The sequence below is a fragment of the Phyllostomus hastatus genome, unplaced genomic scaffold (assembly GCF_019186645.2).
Source record: "Phyllostomus hastatus isolate PE091 unplaced genomic scaffold, TTU_PhHast_1.1 phas_contig_40, whole genome shotgun sequence".
NCBI classification, from domain to species: Eukaryota; Metazoa; Chordata; class Mammalia; order Chiroptera; family Phyllostomidae; genus Phyllostomus; species Phyllostomus hastatus.
The window spans coordinates 93,383,138-93,399,256 of NW_025333872.1; the positions used below are offsets into that span (position 1 = coordinate 93,383,138).

General features: G+C 47.7%; 1 protein-coding gene across 9 annotated transcripts in view; it reads left to right on the top strand.

The window, feature by feature from the left end:
• The window catches only part of ARID1B (AT-rich interaction domain 1B), a 395,667-nt gene that overhangs the window by 141,745 nt on the left and 237,803 nt on the right, over window positions 1-16,119 (top strand). For all 9 annotated transcript variants that reach the window (XM_045844119.1, XM_045844124.1, XM_045844125.1 and 6 more), the window contains exon 4: window positions 8,412-8,522. In XM_045844119.1, the coding sequence (XP_045700075.1) occupies window positions 8,412-8,522 (111 nt within the window). The remainder of the gene's footprint in view (window positions 1-8,411; window positions 8,523-16,119) is intronic.

A 16,119-nucleotide genomic window follows, 5' to 3' on the forward strand; every position in this document is an offset into this window, starting at 1 on the left:
ATTGTTTTTAAAAACCTGGAGATAATTATTTCTTTGAATTGGTAGAAAATAACATTATGCATGTAGCCCTTGAACTCATCAGTATATATGGTGTATTAGAGGGAATGTGGCTTTAATATAACCTTGGGATCTGCATGTGGAATCAGTAGCAGGAGGAAACCGTTTGAGCCTGGGTTATGCGATTTCCTAATTTAATACATAATATTTTTGGAGCAAGGGTAAAGGAAGATACAAGGGAATGTGTCGATACGGACTTGGAAGAATTAAAGTGATTTACCATTATCCCAAACAGAGACTAGTCCTGATGCCTATACAACCCTAAAATGCACATCCACAGGAGGGGCGGGGTGCACCCGGGGCCTTCGAGCTCAGCTCAGTCCAGGGTGGTTTCTGGAATCGGAACTGAACTCAGAGATCTGCTCAGGGTCGCCCAAGCTAGTGAATAGTCTTGAGGGTGAAATTTGAGCCCGCGTGTGTTGGACTTAAAGGTTCATGGTCTTTGGCGAGCTCTGTGTCTGGAAAAGGCTCTTGGAGTCAGTGCAATAGGAATCTGGCCTTTAAGAGGCTGGACCAAGGTAAGGAAGGGCAGGAGTGCCCTGTTTAGGCCAGGATGGCAGCTCGTGCTGGGAATCACAATGGCTTGATCAGGAGCTGAGACTGAGAAAGGGCCACTGAGTCAGTAGTAGGGGCAGGTCTTACCTGGGAGGTCTAGGGGAAAATGAAACTGGTAAGGTTTAGTTAAGACCATGGAGGGGTTTTTATTTTTTTAAGACAGCTAAGTGTGAGGATCAAAGAGCACAGCAACCACGTTGAAGGTCAAGTGGGAGGGGGACAAGAAGCTAAAAGATGAAATGATGTGTGCTCAGTGGGGTTTCTTGGGAGAGAGGAGGCGGGGGCAAGGGGGCCAGGGTTCAAGTTCCTGTGGTCTCTCAGGTGGAGGCTGGAGTCAGCTCCGCAGCCCCATCCCTACCTCCACCTCCGCGTGAACGCCCTCTCATTTGAGTGGAAGTTGTTCAGCGTAAACAGAAGTAGATGGGATCCCACCACAGGGCTTTCGGCAGTGACCTGGCCTGTCTTGCTGCATCGACACCCTCTTGCCTCATCCCCCGTCTCCCCCCTCAATATATTTTGGGGTAAATTTCAGGCAGTGTGCCCTAGGATCTGTAAATATTTCCATACAGCTCTAAAAGATAAAGGACTTTAAAAAAGAAATGTGATGCAGTTATCTCATTTAAAATACCGTGTTTTCTTACGGAGTAAGTTTTTGTTTTAATTTATATCGTGGGGTAGTTCGAATCAAGATCCAAAAGAAGTCCAGTCTTACCGTTGGTTTAGACCGTTCATCGCTGGGTCTTCCCTGCCTCAGTCTCTTCCTTTCTCTGTCCTTTTCTTTGTTCTGCTGTGACTTTCTTGTCAGAGGAACCAGGTCACTCATCTAGTAGAGATCCCCAGAGTTTGGGATTTGCTGAATGATTCATCGGTCCCTTTTATTTCCTATAAATTTGTAGTTACACCTACAGGCTTGATCAGACTTATTATCAATTATTTTTGCCAAGAATATTTCATTGCTGGTTTGTTCATGAGGAGGGATAGAATGTCGTGGTTCTTCTCTCTTTTGATGCCACTGCTGATGCTGGCCATAGTCTCATGTCTCTCAGTTTCCAGTGTTTTGTTTTTGTTATTGTTTTTGTTTTTTTATTACATTCTCTTGCAGTCACCTTTTGCCTTAAGACTGCTGGTAATAAACAGCAAAATGTGTTTTGTAGCACGTTGCTACCAGGCAGTGTAGCTGTTAACATGATAAATAATCTTGGACATGGGCCCAGGTTTTGTTCAGTTTCACGTGTTTGCGCCGCACATTTATTTTGTGCGCCGTGTCTGACTCTGAGTGTAAGCTCCAAGAAGCCATTCAGCCGGTCATTCACCAACCAGGCTCTTGGTGAGTGCCCGGCACCAGGAACCCAAGAGGAAGTACGAATCTTGTTCAGGAGACGCACAAACGAAGAGTTCAAGTGCAACGTCGCAAAGTCTTTTACAGCGGTAGGCCTGAAGCTGGTGTGAAGTGGTGGTTCTGTGTGATGGTGGAGTTCATTTCTAGGAGGATCTTGAGGACGGCCAGATGCTTTGCAGATGCAAAAGGAAGCACGTGCACTTGGGACCGAGACTGAGACCGAGAGAGCCACACGTGCAGCCGTGTGGCCCCGTGGGAGCCCCTGAGCAGTCGAGTGCATGAAGCCGAGGGCCTGTGGCGGGCCCCGGGAAGGCCAAGGTGAAGCTGCAGGGTCAGCTGGAGGGTGTTTGGCGGGCCCCTCTGTACCACCAGCCCAGGGCTTGGACCTCCCCCCGCAGGCACCGAGGGGGGCAGGGCCCAGTCTGAGCGGCAGTGCCCCGTGCCGTTTGCACCTTCGCCCGTCTGTTCTGCTGGCTCGTGGGGAGAGGATGTGGTGTGGGGCAGCCCAGGTGAGGGTGCTGGCAGTCGGAAAGAGGAAGGGGGTGGGTTTGGCCATGATTTGGGGTTTGGTGAAGTGTCAGATGGGTGTGAACGATGAAGGAGGTCACTCGAGTATAAGGAGGACAGCTCGGAGAGTCATTTCTTGACGTGGTGAGTGCAGGGAACTCTGCCTGCAGGTAGACATGTTCAGAATGTGGTTCAGGTACATGGGTCTGGTAGTAGAGACTCAGGAGTCCTCTCCCCCCCGGGGGACCAGCACCAAGTCCCTGGGGCGGAGATGTGAGGGACACCTGCTCGCAAGGCGGGCACAGAAAGAGGAAGCGGCAGAGGAGCCTTGAACGAACACAGCGGGGCAGGCGGGCCAGGCCTCTCCATCCTGCTTCCCATCAGCCCGTGGGCCCGAAGTGACTGTCGGACGGTGATGAGCGCGAGGGACAGGGGCCGTGTCTTCAAACCGGTGGGAGTCTCTATTTCAGTGTTTCCCTTTCGTAGCGTTGCGGTGGGATGTTTCGGAAGTGCACCACATAAAAAATGATAAAGATCCAATAATTTACATAACTTTTGCATGGGGAATTCAGGAGGATATATAGAAGCCTAGGATAACGCCTTAGAAAGTTAAAATTACTTTAAATCCTCATTGCGTAAGAGTGCTTGAAGCCCCCCGGTCTCTGAAGCACAGCTAGGCGGGAAGTGACAGCCGGCCCGGCACGTGGAGACTCGGCCCGGGCTCAGGCGCTGGCCGCACAGGTTTCCCGAGGTCTCGCTTCTTCCTGGCAAAAACGAGGCGGCGGTGGGGCCTGCTGCATGGGGTTCCCGTAGAGACGGACCGCGCACGCTGCCGGCTGCCGGGCTGCCAAAGCCAGCTGACCTCGTTAACGTCCCCATTAGGGCATTTCTGACCTAGCGAGGGGGTGACCGTGCCATTCTGGACACGGGTGTTTTATAGATTTACATGGCTTCCCTCTGGAAGGGATCTTTTAAATGTATTTGTCTGCAGACTGAAAGCGGAGAGGTCAGTGGCATGCCCAGTCTGCTGGGTGGAGTGGCGATTTCGTGCGGGTGTGGCAGCCCTGTGCGGCCACGGGCATCCTCTCTGTGGAGGTGACCCCCCCGCCCCCGCCCCCACCCCCGTGTGTCGTACACCACAGGACCGTTTCTGCTCCCTGTTGGTATTTGGAGTGGACGAGAGCACGTTGCAAAGCAGGGAGAGGAAGGGCGCGCGAGTTGCTCTGGCCCGGGTGTTGCAGGGTGTTGTTGTGAGACCCCTCAGAGCCGCACCGCCTCACTCCGGGTCTCTCTGGCAGCAGCAAGGGCCATCTCCCTTCTCTTTCTGGCACGTTGGTACTTAGTGCAGTTACTGGGAAAACCTTTCTTAAATAGCACGGGAAGCGTTACGGTTCTAGATGCAGAAGCCACGCGGCTTCCGGTTGCTCTTCGTTCCAGACCCGAAGCCGTCTGCAGGACCACAGGACAACCAGTGGCCGCCGGCCTCTGGTCTCATCCTCCCCGACCTCCTAGTGCCACTGCTGTCTGTCTGAATTCTCGGGGTGCTTTCGTCTTTGGGTTTTGGTTACTCTCTGCCGATCCTCCCTCTTCTTCCCTGCTCTGTGTTTGCTACATTTTCTAGGTGATGACGAGGTGAGCATCTTCAGTAAAGTCGTGTTGTATTCCAGAACCGTGGGTTGTGAGTGTGCACGGGCACTTCCGTTACGAGTGCTTTGCCAGTTTCTGCCAAAATCTTGCATGTGCCAACCCTTAAATGCACACAGGCGCAGGATTTCACCTGTGGGGGTTTTATGCTGCAGAAATACAGGTGGGGCAAAAGTCAGTTTACAGTTGTGAGTTTATTCTTCTATTATTGCTTATTATTTTCCACACGTGCAAGGGTTTATTCTTGTACTGCTTATTATTACGTTATTTCCCGTATGCACAACTGTGAACCTACTTTCGCCCCACAAAGATACATGCTCGAGGATGTTTCTTGCAGTGCTGTGTGCAGGAGGAAACGGCTGGAAACAATGTACATGTCCATCACTTAGGGGACTGGACAGGTAAGTCCCAGCACTGACTGGCAGTGCAATACTGTGCAGCATAAAAACAGAATAGAGTAGGTGCAGATGCAGAACGAGCGCCCCAGTATCCTGGGAAGGGACCCAGCCACGCCGTGCACAGAACTCGTGTCCCAGTCGTGTTTAAAGGACGGAGGCTCTGCATGGACGCGGACACTCGGTGTGGGCATCGAACCGCGGTTAGCAGCAGACTTCGTGGGGGGTCTTGAGAAGGAGGGGCCGTCTTTCTTTGCACTGTTTATCTTATTACAGATCTTTCGGACTCACACCATGAGAATATTTTTCCCTTTTAATTATTTTAAAGTGTCCTTGACATTTTGTTCTACATTTTCTTCAAAGTCTCGTATTGCTGTGAGTGCTGAGTTTGTTTCGTTCTATGAAATGAAAACGTGAGCCCTTGTGCTCTTGGCCTTGACACCGGCGCAGGCGACCGCCTGGTCTTACCCTTCGGGCAGCACAAGCAGGTAGGACACTAGGGCTTCCTTCCGGACATGCCTCGCGCTGGAACCTGGGGCGCTGCCACGGCAGTGGTCCGCGCTAGCCATTTGGGGACAGACCTAGGACTCGGGTTTGTTAAGGGAAACACCCACGATCACTTCTGGAACAACTGTGTGCGCGCCCCTGCCCCCGAGCTGTTTCCACACTTCTGCCGTGCGAGTCCGTCTCCCTTGTACCTTGGTCTCGACGTAAAGCAGGTGAAAGCCGGAGTCCACCAGTGGTTAAAAGCTTGGGGGTGAGAAGATGGAAAATAATACTGGCAAGGAACTTGGAGAGGGCGAACCCACCCTCCTCCGGGGTACTGTTCAGAAGCAGCCACTTTCGGACACTTCCTGCTGGTGGATGCACAGAGTGGTGGAGCCACGCTCAGCCGCAGGCCGCGCGCTCCTGCAGGTGAGGCCCAGAAGTGGGGGGAGAGCTGGGCGGGGCCTCGCTCACTGCCTCCTGGGCCGCTGCTGCTGCTGCTGCCTCTGCAGTGGCCCATGCAAAACGGGCACTGAACACCGTTGGTACTTACTTTTCTCCGTAAAAGGGAATCGCCTTTTCAGATTGTTTTGTTAGAGAAAACAGGTGCTCGCGTAGGTATTTTGTTGAAATGAAGCGACATAAAGCGAACTTTGGACAAGCGGGGGATATACAGGTCACGGCCTTGTATATGGGCAGCGGATGGATGCAGTAATGCTCTGTGTGTGTACACTGGGGTACGAGTGAGTGTGCACCAGTCTACACTTGTAAATAACCAAAGATGGCAGTGACGTTTTACAGATGGGAGGCTGCGCTTAGTTGTTGTTTGTCTGTACACTGTGATGCCGAACCTACTCTTTACTTTCTGGTGCTGACGTTGCCCTCTTATCGTCTGTTACATTACTTATTTCTACTTTACTCTCCTCGCGATGAAAATAAGTACATACCAGGGAGCACAAATGGCTCTGAAGGGGAGGAAGCTCAGGTTTGTTATGAGATAGAACTTTTATATCTTTATTAAAGCTACAGGCACAGACATTATAGTCCCACTGTACGTTGTACATAAGATGATTGTCTTCAGTTCATGCTTGGCTCCTTTTCTGGGCGTTCTCTCAGTTAAATTAATGCTCATGTGCGAACATAAATTGAAGCGGAACAAGTCCCATTTTCAGCTGTTCTCACTCGATTTTATTGTAGTTTTATTTTCAACTGTATTTAATAATGGAAAGCCTCTTGTGGTTAGGAGACTTGGGTGGAACCTACAAAGCCTTAACAACTGAAAATGTAAAGTCTTAGTAAAATGTTCTGACAGTTTTCACAGTCTGTTAGTTTTGTGTTGCTTATTTCACAGCGGTCGTGTCTAAATTGAAATGTGTGTTCGCCATCGTCGTAATGGCCTTTTTCAACTTTTTAAAACATCCGTTCATTTAGCTACAAAGAGAAAGTAAGAAGAAATTGAGAAGGCTAATAATAGGCATAGGGCACGTGAGCCTGTTCTGTTGCTGAACCGAAGTTTCACTAAAAGGAGTGTCAGAGCACTGCCCGCAAGTGTGTGTTGGGGGGGGGGGGCACACAGGGTCTGCTCTCTTGTTTGCCCGTTGTGAGGCTGTCCTGCACCTTTGTGGGGGAGGGGGTTATAACAGGGTGAAGGCCCCTGAGTGGAAGCCATGTGCCCTGCTTGATTTGAATCCCCTGTTAATCTAAAGGACCCGCGGGGCACCCAGCGGGGGACCCGTGTGACAAGTGGAAGTCTGGGATCCGGAAGAAACACGCTCTTTGGTGGCGGGGGAGAAGGGCGGAGGGCAATGAGAGCGGTGATGATCTTCCAGCGTTGGCTTAGGCTTAGGTCCCCCACAGCCTAATCGTTACCCTCTGGTGGCAGCCGGATTGAGGAGCTACCCTTTTAAGTAACCTTGGGTGGCACGCGCTCACCCAACTCTTACAAATTAAAATCCGGGACAACTTGGGTTTAATTCTCTCACAGAAGTGTACGGCCGACGGGGCTAATTATGCACTGCTGCTGGAGGTTAGATATCCTGACTGGTTGTGTGTGTGTGTGTGTGTGTGTGTGCGTGAGTGCAGGCCTGTTTAAAGGGAGGAAAGAGGGGCTGTTGGGGGATGCCGGCCCGCCGGCCTGTTCTTACTGCAGAGCCTGTGTAGAGGCCGGTTGCCCCAGCGCTGGGCTGCTGTGCTTTGTGACACCAGCTATTGGGCCAGAGCTTCCTGGCTTGAGAAGCCCCGTGATTTTCAGTGCAAGCCGTGCGAGCAAGGGGCGGGGCAGCAGAAGCTGTCCGTAGGGTTTCAACAAGTAAACTTTAATTTTTTTAATAAACATTGATTTTTTTAAAGTTACATATTGAATTAATAGGGGACGCGGAACACGTATATCCTATTTCTTTAATTCTAACACATTTAAACTGACAGGGAAAGGGAGAGAACTTTGTTTTCAAGGGGCATTTTCCGTTTTTTCCCTCTTCAATCAGGAACGGGTTCTCCAGCTTTAAGCGCCAATTAAGGCATGCTGCAGTTAGTGTTCCGCTCCCTGCCCTGCTCTTTGACTCCGGGTGTCGGTGCCGGTAGAACGTTCAGTAGCGGAGTGTGCATGTTAAACAGTGAGGGATCTGGTACATGGGAAGTTCGGCGTGGCGTGGGATTTGGTTTACATAATGTCACTCCAGCACAGTGCCGAGACCACGCAGAATGCGCCCTGGAAAAGTGTGCGCCGGGACACCGGGCAGGCTGTGCTAACGATCAGTTCCTGGCACCTCGGCAGGTTTTCTGGGGTGTGCCTGGTCCCCCACTGCTGCACTTGCCTTTATTGTGGCCCTTTGGAAACCGTGCCACGTGAACATGTGGAATGGTATACGTTGTGTTTACTGCTTTTGTACGAACCCCAGGAGACTGCCAGCCTAATGATGATGTTGTTTTGCTGGCTATGGAGAGGGCATATTAAAAGTCAGTCGATAGTGAAGTTTTCATTAATTACTTTAACATTTTCAAGGTGACTCTAAAGGCAGTGCAGCCAAAATCCGAATCAGACAAGGCAGCCGGAGTCAGAATTCAACAGTGAAAGGAGCTTCTGGTTTGCCGTGGCCCGGAAGGGGTTTGCTGTAGCGGAGGCCTCCTTCCCATCTTTCTTCACTCGCGAGGCACCTTCCGGTGAAACCCAGCTGTGGTCCTGCGTTTACGTGGTCTCGGGATGGTTTTCTTTCTCGATTATATACACGTTTGTGCTCTTGAGGACTCACCGCCTTTTTGGACTTTTGTTCTTACTTTTGACAAAGGATTAAAAAATGATAGTTACAACATCGTATGTCTACTTCAAGGTAGCAGGAGTTGATGGTTTGGGATAAACCTTGGCTTCATTTTGGTTGCTGACGTGACTCCCGGAGATACTGACGAAGTGCTTTCTGTTTGTATCCGTTTAGGACATGTCTCAGGAAGGCTACGGAACTAGGTCTCAACCTCCAATGGCTCCTGGGAAGCCTAACCACGAAGACTTGAACCTGATACAACAAGAAAGACCATCAAGTTTACCAGTAAGACATTATTAACGTGCTGATTTGGAAATGCAACGAGTTAAAGGTTTTCCAAAAGAGCTGCTGTTTTTGTCTGTTCTACTTTCTATTAAGCTTAGCTTAGGAGAGAAGTGTCTAGAGTTCAGATGTATTTTTGATTTTTTTTTTCTTTTAGGGTTTTATTCTTAGGAGCTCTGCAGCCCTGGATAAGTAGGGTCTCTGAGTGCAGTTGGCAGGTCTGACTTGGTGGTGGGCGTGGCGGCGGGCGCACGGTGGCCGAGGTGCCCTTGCAGCTCGTGTGGCCCGCTGCTCTCCAGTGGTGACACACACCCGAGGTGTCCACGTGAGGGTTCAGTGTGAGGGAGTTCCCACCAGGCAGAGGCCGTGATGATGAGACACGGCCTCTGGGGGTGGTTCGAATTTCTTCTGGAACTTGATAATACGAGAAGTCCCCCAAAAGAAAGTACTGTAGTTTAAGATTGGAAAAAGCATATAGGTATTCCCCCCACAAATACTGTACGGTGGCCTGAAATGCATATCGACTAGAGTAGTGGCTGTAGGATAGGGTATCATGGTGATGCCGTGAAGAGTTCATCTGTGCTTAATTTTTTTTTATTAGGCAAACGCATTTAAATGAGGTTTTTCTTATAAACTACAAGAATACATCTGTGTGAAATGAAATTATTTTCTTGCTAAACTGTTGTGATTTGAAGAATTACTGCTATTCATACCTATTAAGACATTTTATTCAGGGTGGACATTCAGGCTAACCATGATATTAAATATGTTTCCATTAAGACCTATTATATTGCTTCTAAACATTTGGGAACAGGCCTTTGTAATGAAGGTTGTACATGCCATTTGCCATCCACACCCACCACACCCGTTCACAGCTCCCACGTAGCCTGAGAGAAGAAGGTACGTGAATGCTGCCGGACGCCCAGCGTCTTTGAACCTGAGGCACACGTTTTTGAAACCCTAGTTTTTGCGGCTTTTATGTCTATGGTGGGTGAAATGTTTGTGGTCATGTTTTTAGTCGCAGTGGAGTAGTTATTGTGTGGTTACTTGGTTTCTGAAGAAATGAAAAAGGTGATGGATTCAGTGTGTTATGCTGTAAGATTTTTTCTTTAGCCGACAAATCACGGCGTTGGAGACCACGTAGGTCGTGTGTGTGTGTGTGTGTGTGTGTGTGCACGTGCGCGCTCACACACGCGTGCCTACTCATGCGGGTGAACACTGTTGGTAAGTGGAGCATTTGCTGAATATTCGGAAGTTGGCTCATAGTTTTAGGAATTTAAGTTGACTCCTGGGAAGCAGATGGACAATGAATTCCACTTTTCTTCCACCAGCTTGTTGGCGTTTTTAGAGAAGCCTGACGTGTAGGTCCGTCCTTGGCCGGTGGCATGTTCTGATACACGGGTCGGAGGTGTTGTCGTGTGTTGATGCCGGTGTGCTGCGTGCCTAGAGCAGTGCGCAGCATGCAGCCGCCTTCGTCCCGCTGGAGCTGGGCGTCCCTCACGAGGCCGTGCTGCCCTTCCCGGCTCCGCAGCGGGGTCGGCGGTTGACACCCAGCTCAGGCTGCAGCGCACCGCAGGCGGGAACGCAGCCTGGAGGTCCCTGGGCGCTGGCTGCAGGGGGCTGCCTGGGGCCGGTGCTTTTCACGTGCAGCGCTGGGGAAGGGGCTAACGTGTCTCAGGAAGTGAGTCAATATATTATTCATCGGTAGTTTGAATTTTTCTGAATTGTTCTATTTGTACATATCATAAAACGGCTTGCTTTCTCCCTTAATCTTTCCTTGTCTTACCGGCTTCCCAAGAGGATTGAAGGGTGCTCGTAATACAGATTTTCTCATGAAGCCATTGAAAAAAGAAACGTCCTAATTGGTGTTTTCTTCCTGTTCTTGTAACTCACAGACAGAAAAGATGCTGATTTACTCAGTAACTTTTCACTAATGTTGTTCTAGTGAGCAGAGTCTTCAGGTTTTGTGGTGAGCGCACAGACATGCCACACCAGTCTCTGGGTGAAGGGCCAACCGTGTGGATCAGCCGGGGCCCCTCACGCCTCTGCCCCCCGCCCCCCATCTGTGAAGATAAAAACTGGCTTTATTTAAGTGAGCTTTAATGCCCCGTTTTTTCTTTCAACAAGCTTTATTTGTGTAGAACGTTTCTGTATGAAGTCTACAAAGAGGTTTTTATTTATGTGGATGCTGCATTGGTATGTTGTACACAATTAAGATCATTATAGTTTGGGGGAAAGGTTTGTTGATGTTCAGTATGGCTCTCATATCATATATTTGTAGTGTTACATTTATTAAACGTTTTGGTTCTCTGGCTTGGCTAAGTCCACACCCCAGGCACTGTGAAGAACTACTCGTATATTTGTTATCACATCTGAATTTCTTACGTAGATTGATACTGCTTTTTTTTTCAAGTGTCAGTGATACAAACTTTGTCTTTTTACTTACATAAGAGACAATCCATCACATTTGTAACTGCTAGTTTTGTAGCTTGGAACTAAGGACCTGGTGGGTCTTCTCTGTACTTGAAAAAATGTAATAAAGGAGTGCTAGCGTGTAACCAGTAAGTCTCACTATACATGCGACTACGAGGAGGGGCCTTCCCAAGTAGTTGGAGCTCAGTGGGTTTGCCTAGGTTGAGAAAGACCCTGTAACACTGTTCTGTGCAGGTGGCGTTTTCTTCAGCATCTGTTGTCACACTGTTACTTCCCGCTACAAGTAGTTGGGACCTTTCCACCATCCTTATGCTAGACCTGTAATCCGATCCCTCGGTCGTCCTCTCACCATTGTTTGAACTGGCATTTGTCTCTATTTGCATGTCATTAAATGCTGGGTGATCTTCAGTGGCTAACACAGTTAAGTTCCCAGCCAACTTAGAGCTTCAAATCATCCGCACGAAACCAATGACTGATAAATTAATACTTGTCCTCTCTCTGCCTTGGGGCCATGACCACTATTATTTGCTTTTCACTTAATGCGCTCAGACCTAATCTCAGAACAAATCTTCCTTAATAATGTCCACTTATTTCTGTACCTCTTAATCATACAGCTTTTTCCCTGTTGAGATACATCAGCTTACGTACCCTTTGTACAACCATTATTAACAGCTCTTAGCGCACACACAAGCACGTGATAGAAAAATTAGTTTGAAGAACTCTGCTTCCCTGGAATATTATCACTCAAAATTTAAACACACTCTCTAGCTTTTTCTCTCTCTGATAGTGATATGAATTGAAGCCAGAATTTAAACAAACTGGACAGTGGGAGGTCTAAAAATGCTGCGAACTTAACTCCGTTATTTGATGCACTTTCTGTTGAGGTTTTTGTTGTATTTTCACCTCCGTGGCAGTCACTGTTAACCCTCTCGTGGCCGTGATTTTCACAGCTGTCTCGGCCCTCATCAAACCAGGGTCCTTTCAGAGTGCTTGTTATGTTTTACTCAGTAGGTGTTTTCCGGATAGAATGTAGATAAAAACTTTTGAGTACATTCTTCCTCCAGTTGTGGAATTTTCCTTTAATTGTTTAAGGGGTCTCTCCCAAGGTCCTGAATGGCTGTCAGGAGACCCTGGCTCTCCCTGCAGCGCCCTTCCCCCCCAGAAAGCCCCCCCCCCCCCGCAGGGTGCAGTCTGTCCCACAGGGTGGCTTCATGCTTTCGAGTTTCCCCTGGTGACTGACCTGAAGCTTTAAGAGAAAAAGTGGGCACTTCAGGATTATGGAGCTAAAAAGAGTGTGAAAACACTTTTCCTTAGTAATAATATATTTATTATTCTTAAGAATGAATAAATTGACAGAAACAGTTACCACAATTTTAGTAAATATAGTTCAGATAGCTATGTTGTTAATAAAATATTTATAAATATGTATAAAGAATTAAACAAAAAAGTTTGATTTTTTTTTTTCCTTCTTCCTCATCTCAGCAAACAGTGCTTTCTCCATCGGGGAGCTGGGAGTTGCTAAAGGCTCCTCCACGGAGAAGTAACGGCTCTGTTTCACTCCTCAGAGGGCCCTGCCCCCAGCTGTGTGTGGGACCGGCCCGTTCTTCTGTTGACCGGGAGATAGAGTGTGAGCAGCACGTCCTAATTGCCTCTGAAAGGGCCCGCCCGGTCATGAAAGGCCTCCTCGTGACCCTTCCCTCCTCAAATGGGAAATATTCAAGGAGGTTGATGTGAAAAGGGTTTGCTCTTTCCCAGTTTAGTTCAAAACCCCTCACTGTCCTGTGGCGTCGGGCTTGCGGCACTACGGTCGGGTTTGCAGTCAGAAGGAGATCCTGAGGTTTGGATGAAACGCAGGTGTTTGGGCCCTTGGGGAAGGGGAGAGGCCGCAAGTGCTGGTGGTTCTTTGAAATAGAGGGTGTTGCGGGGGATGGTGGTGGGGCCCTAAAGGGGCGCGGTGGGGGAACGCTGTTCCCAAGAGTGCTCTTAGGAGGTTAGGTGTTAGCACCAGAGCAGTACAGTGATCGGCCTTAACTGGAAAAGGATCCTCTGTGTGTTTTGTTCTTTTAGTCTTTAATGACATTCGTGTTGAGTAGGGGTCAGAGGTCATGTGCTTTGGCAGCATATATGAATATTGATGAAATGTTACTAGGGACAGTTTCAATGTCTGTATTTGATAATACAGTCCCTGTGAACAATGGAAAAACTATTGGAAAAAGCTAGGTGAAACGATTTTTAATTAGATTTTGCTGTTTACTATGTTCTCAACCCAACTAGAAATACAAATTGCAAAGACGATCTTAACCTTAGTGGTAGATTCTTCCAGAAGTTGAAATCTACCGGGAAAGAAGGAGGTGTATGGCTGCTGAATGAACTCAGACTTTTTAACTTTGTATCCTGAACGTGATTTCAATGGTTGTCATCGGAAAGTTAAGAATGTAGCTGTCTTTGCCGATCGGGCCTTCTCAAGTTATTCTGAACACTTAAAAATTTTAAGTTAATAATGGAGGAATCTAACCCATTGTCACTTTATCTCAGTGTCCAAGCATCGATAACCCCGTGTGCAGCTGAAGACGCGAGCTGTTCATCAGCGCGCTCCGTGTCCGCAGAACGGGTTGCGTGTTGGAGGGAGAAGGGGGCAGGGGGGTCCCCTGAAGGCAGGGGCCTGGGTCGGCTCCCGTCTGCAGGTGCGGCGAGTCCTCGGCTCCGATTCCAAACTGAAGGTGCAGACACATTTTGCTGTCTTGGAGGAGTTTTCAGCAGAACGCACGGTACTGCCTCTTCTTACCTAGGACTCACCATGTCTCTAAGTGTAGTTTCAGCCACTGGCCTATTCAGTGTGCATGTGCAGACTTCGCTTCTTCTTGGGTTACGCTAGAGGGAAACGTGCCGAAGACCTCACTTGAAAGTCCTAATTTAGGGAACGCGATAGTGACCCTGACAAACGTGTATTTCCCAACATGGTTATTTCTTTAAGATGTGGTGTTCTGTCATTTGATCCCCCAGAAGAGTGTCGTGCTATTCCCAGTCATTTTGAGAGCAGAAGATGATACTTGAACAAGATAAGAAATAGCAGGAAGTGGGAAGTTATGTTTCTCCCTCTTTCAAAAAAAAAAATCTTACATTTAGATATTTGTTCTGTAAATGAACATTCAGTAACACCTCACCAGTCTGGATTTCTTCCAGGTAAAAGCAGGCTAAATAAATGGGAGGTTTGAATAAATTAATATTTAAAAAGAACTATAGTTCGCTTTTAAATAACTCAAATGTTTGTGTGCGTGGGAAGTGTTTCCAAATTGAGATCTTCAGTCCTGTTGAAGTAAATAGATAATTCTAAATTCATTATAGCTGAGATGTTTGCTTAGTGGCAATGTGTTATTTTTAAAAATTCATTTAAACACATTTCTTTAAGCATATACTCTACAAACTTTGTCACATAATGTTCTGAAGATTTCCATTTAAAATATGGGGGAAATGAATTTCAACCCATTTTCATGTGACTGTCAATTCCCAAATAATTAATGAAGGAGTACTATAAAAAATAGGCACTAGACAAAATTGAAGATGAAGAGAGGCTGAAACATAACTGATTTGCAGGATATTGGTTTTGATAATAGAAGGATAACTGTGATCTGTAGTTGATAAATGAGGCTCATTAAGTGAGGGATGATAAATGCACATACTCCTGGCTAACAGAAAAGTAGGCATGCAGATTTCGCCATAACAAATGAGGGACTGGAAGGTTTTGACCCAGCTGCTGCTCTGAACTGCGGAAGCCCCCGGAGCCTTCTCCGTGGACCCATAGACAGTCCGCTCACAACTTCCAGGGCTGTCAGCGGCAGAACCACACCCGGGCCTCAGCCTCGGGGACCGGGGCGGGGGCCCTGTGTGCTCGCCAAGGGGAGAGCGGTACTGTTGGGCTTTAGAATAAACCACGAAGTGGGGTATGTGTGAGGAATTCTCACATCTGGGCCTGGGGCCTTGGCTAGGAGGATTTGCCAGCTGCTCTACTCCTTTAAGTTTTAACTTGAACTTTTTCTAATGCAAGAATGAAAACCGCCTGATGCTCAAGGGTAGCTTTTCTTACTCTAACCTGTTTCTTTTTTTTACCAACAGCAGCTCTTGCCCTCCTGAACTAAGGAGCCCCCTTCCTCCCTTCCCTGGAGCTGGCCTCTGGCCTCGCTGGTGCCTGCTGGGCGAGGGCTGGCTTCCTCTAGGTCACACTGCAGAGGTCTTCAGTGTATTTTACTTCAGATTGTCCAGGCTAGGTGGGAGATAGATTGTAATTTACAGTTGCTACTTTGTAGGTAACTAAAGACACACATCTGTTTTATATAACAAGAGACACATAACCAGCAGGAGCTCATAGTAGCATCTGTGGACTGGTTAATTGGGTTTATTTTTCTTTTGGACTGGAGGTAACTATTTTTAATATTAACTGTCAGTTTAGGAGCTCAGAGGCCACTGAAAGCAAACTGGTGGACGAAAAATGTCCAGATCTGTGGGACAGTCAGTGCTTCAGAGTGCGCGCAGTGTCTTTCTCATGGAGAGCCTGGGGGAATGCTGGATGCCTTCCCAAATGGGGGGCATCGGAGTTCCATCTCCGAGTAAACCCGGGATTTCACCGGAGACGAATAAAGGGAAGAATAAACACTTCAGGCAGCAATCCCACCTCTGGGAATGCATGCTAAGAAAATAGATTTTACATAAATGCATAAAAATATTTAGAGCAGATTTATTCTGAGGTTACAACCTGCAGACAATTGGCATGTTCAAACACGAAGAGTGGTTAAGAAAGTCTTGTTGCGTTGATTCAGTGGTCTGACATTTTTGACCCATAAGTGGTAATTTTACATCATTCAACCCAGCGGACTTTCAACCTCGTGAGAGTTATTCCATTGAAAATAGGAGAAACATGTGTGAAGACAATGCAGAAATAAAGAAAAGAACCCACAAAATGATAGCAAGTGAAATACAAGGAACAAAAATTCCACATGTAATATAAATTCAGACATGTAAAATGTGCTTCCATATTAGCAAAGATTTAAAAAAAAACAGAAATGAGAGTCATTGGAACAGAAAAGCAAAAACAAGAATATTAAATATCTATTCATGTTGTTTTATTTATGTGTGTATGATATATGTATGTATACATGCACACACATAAATT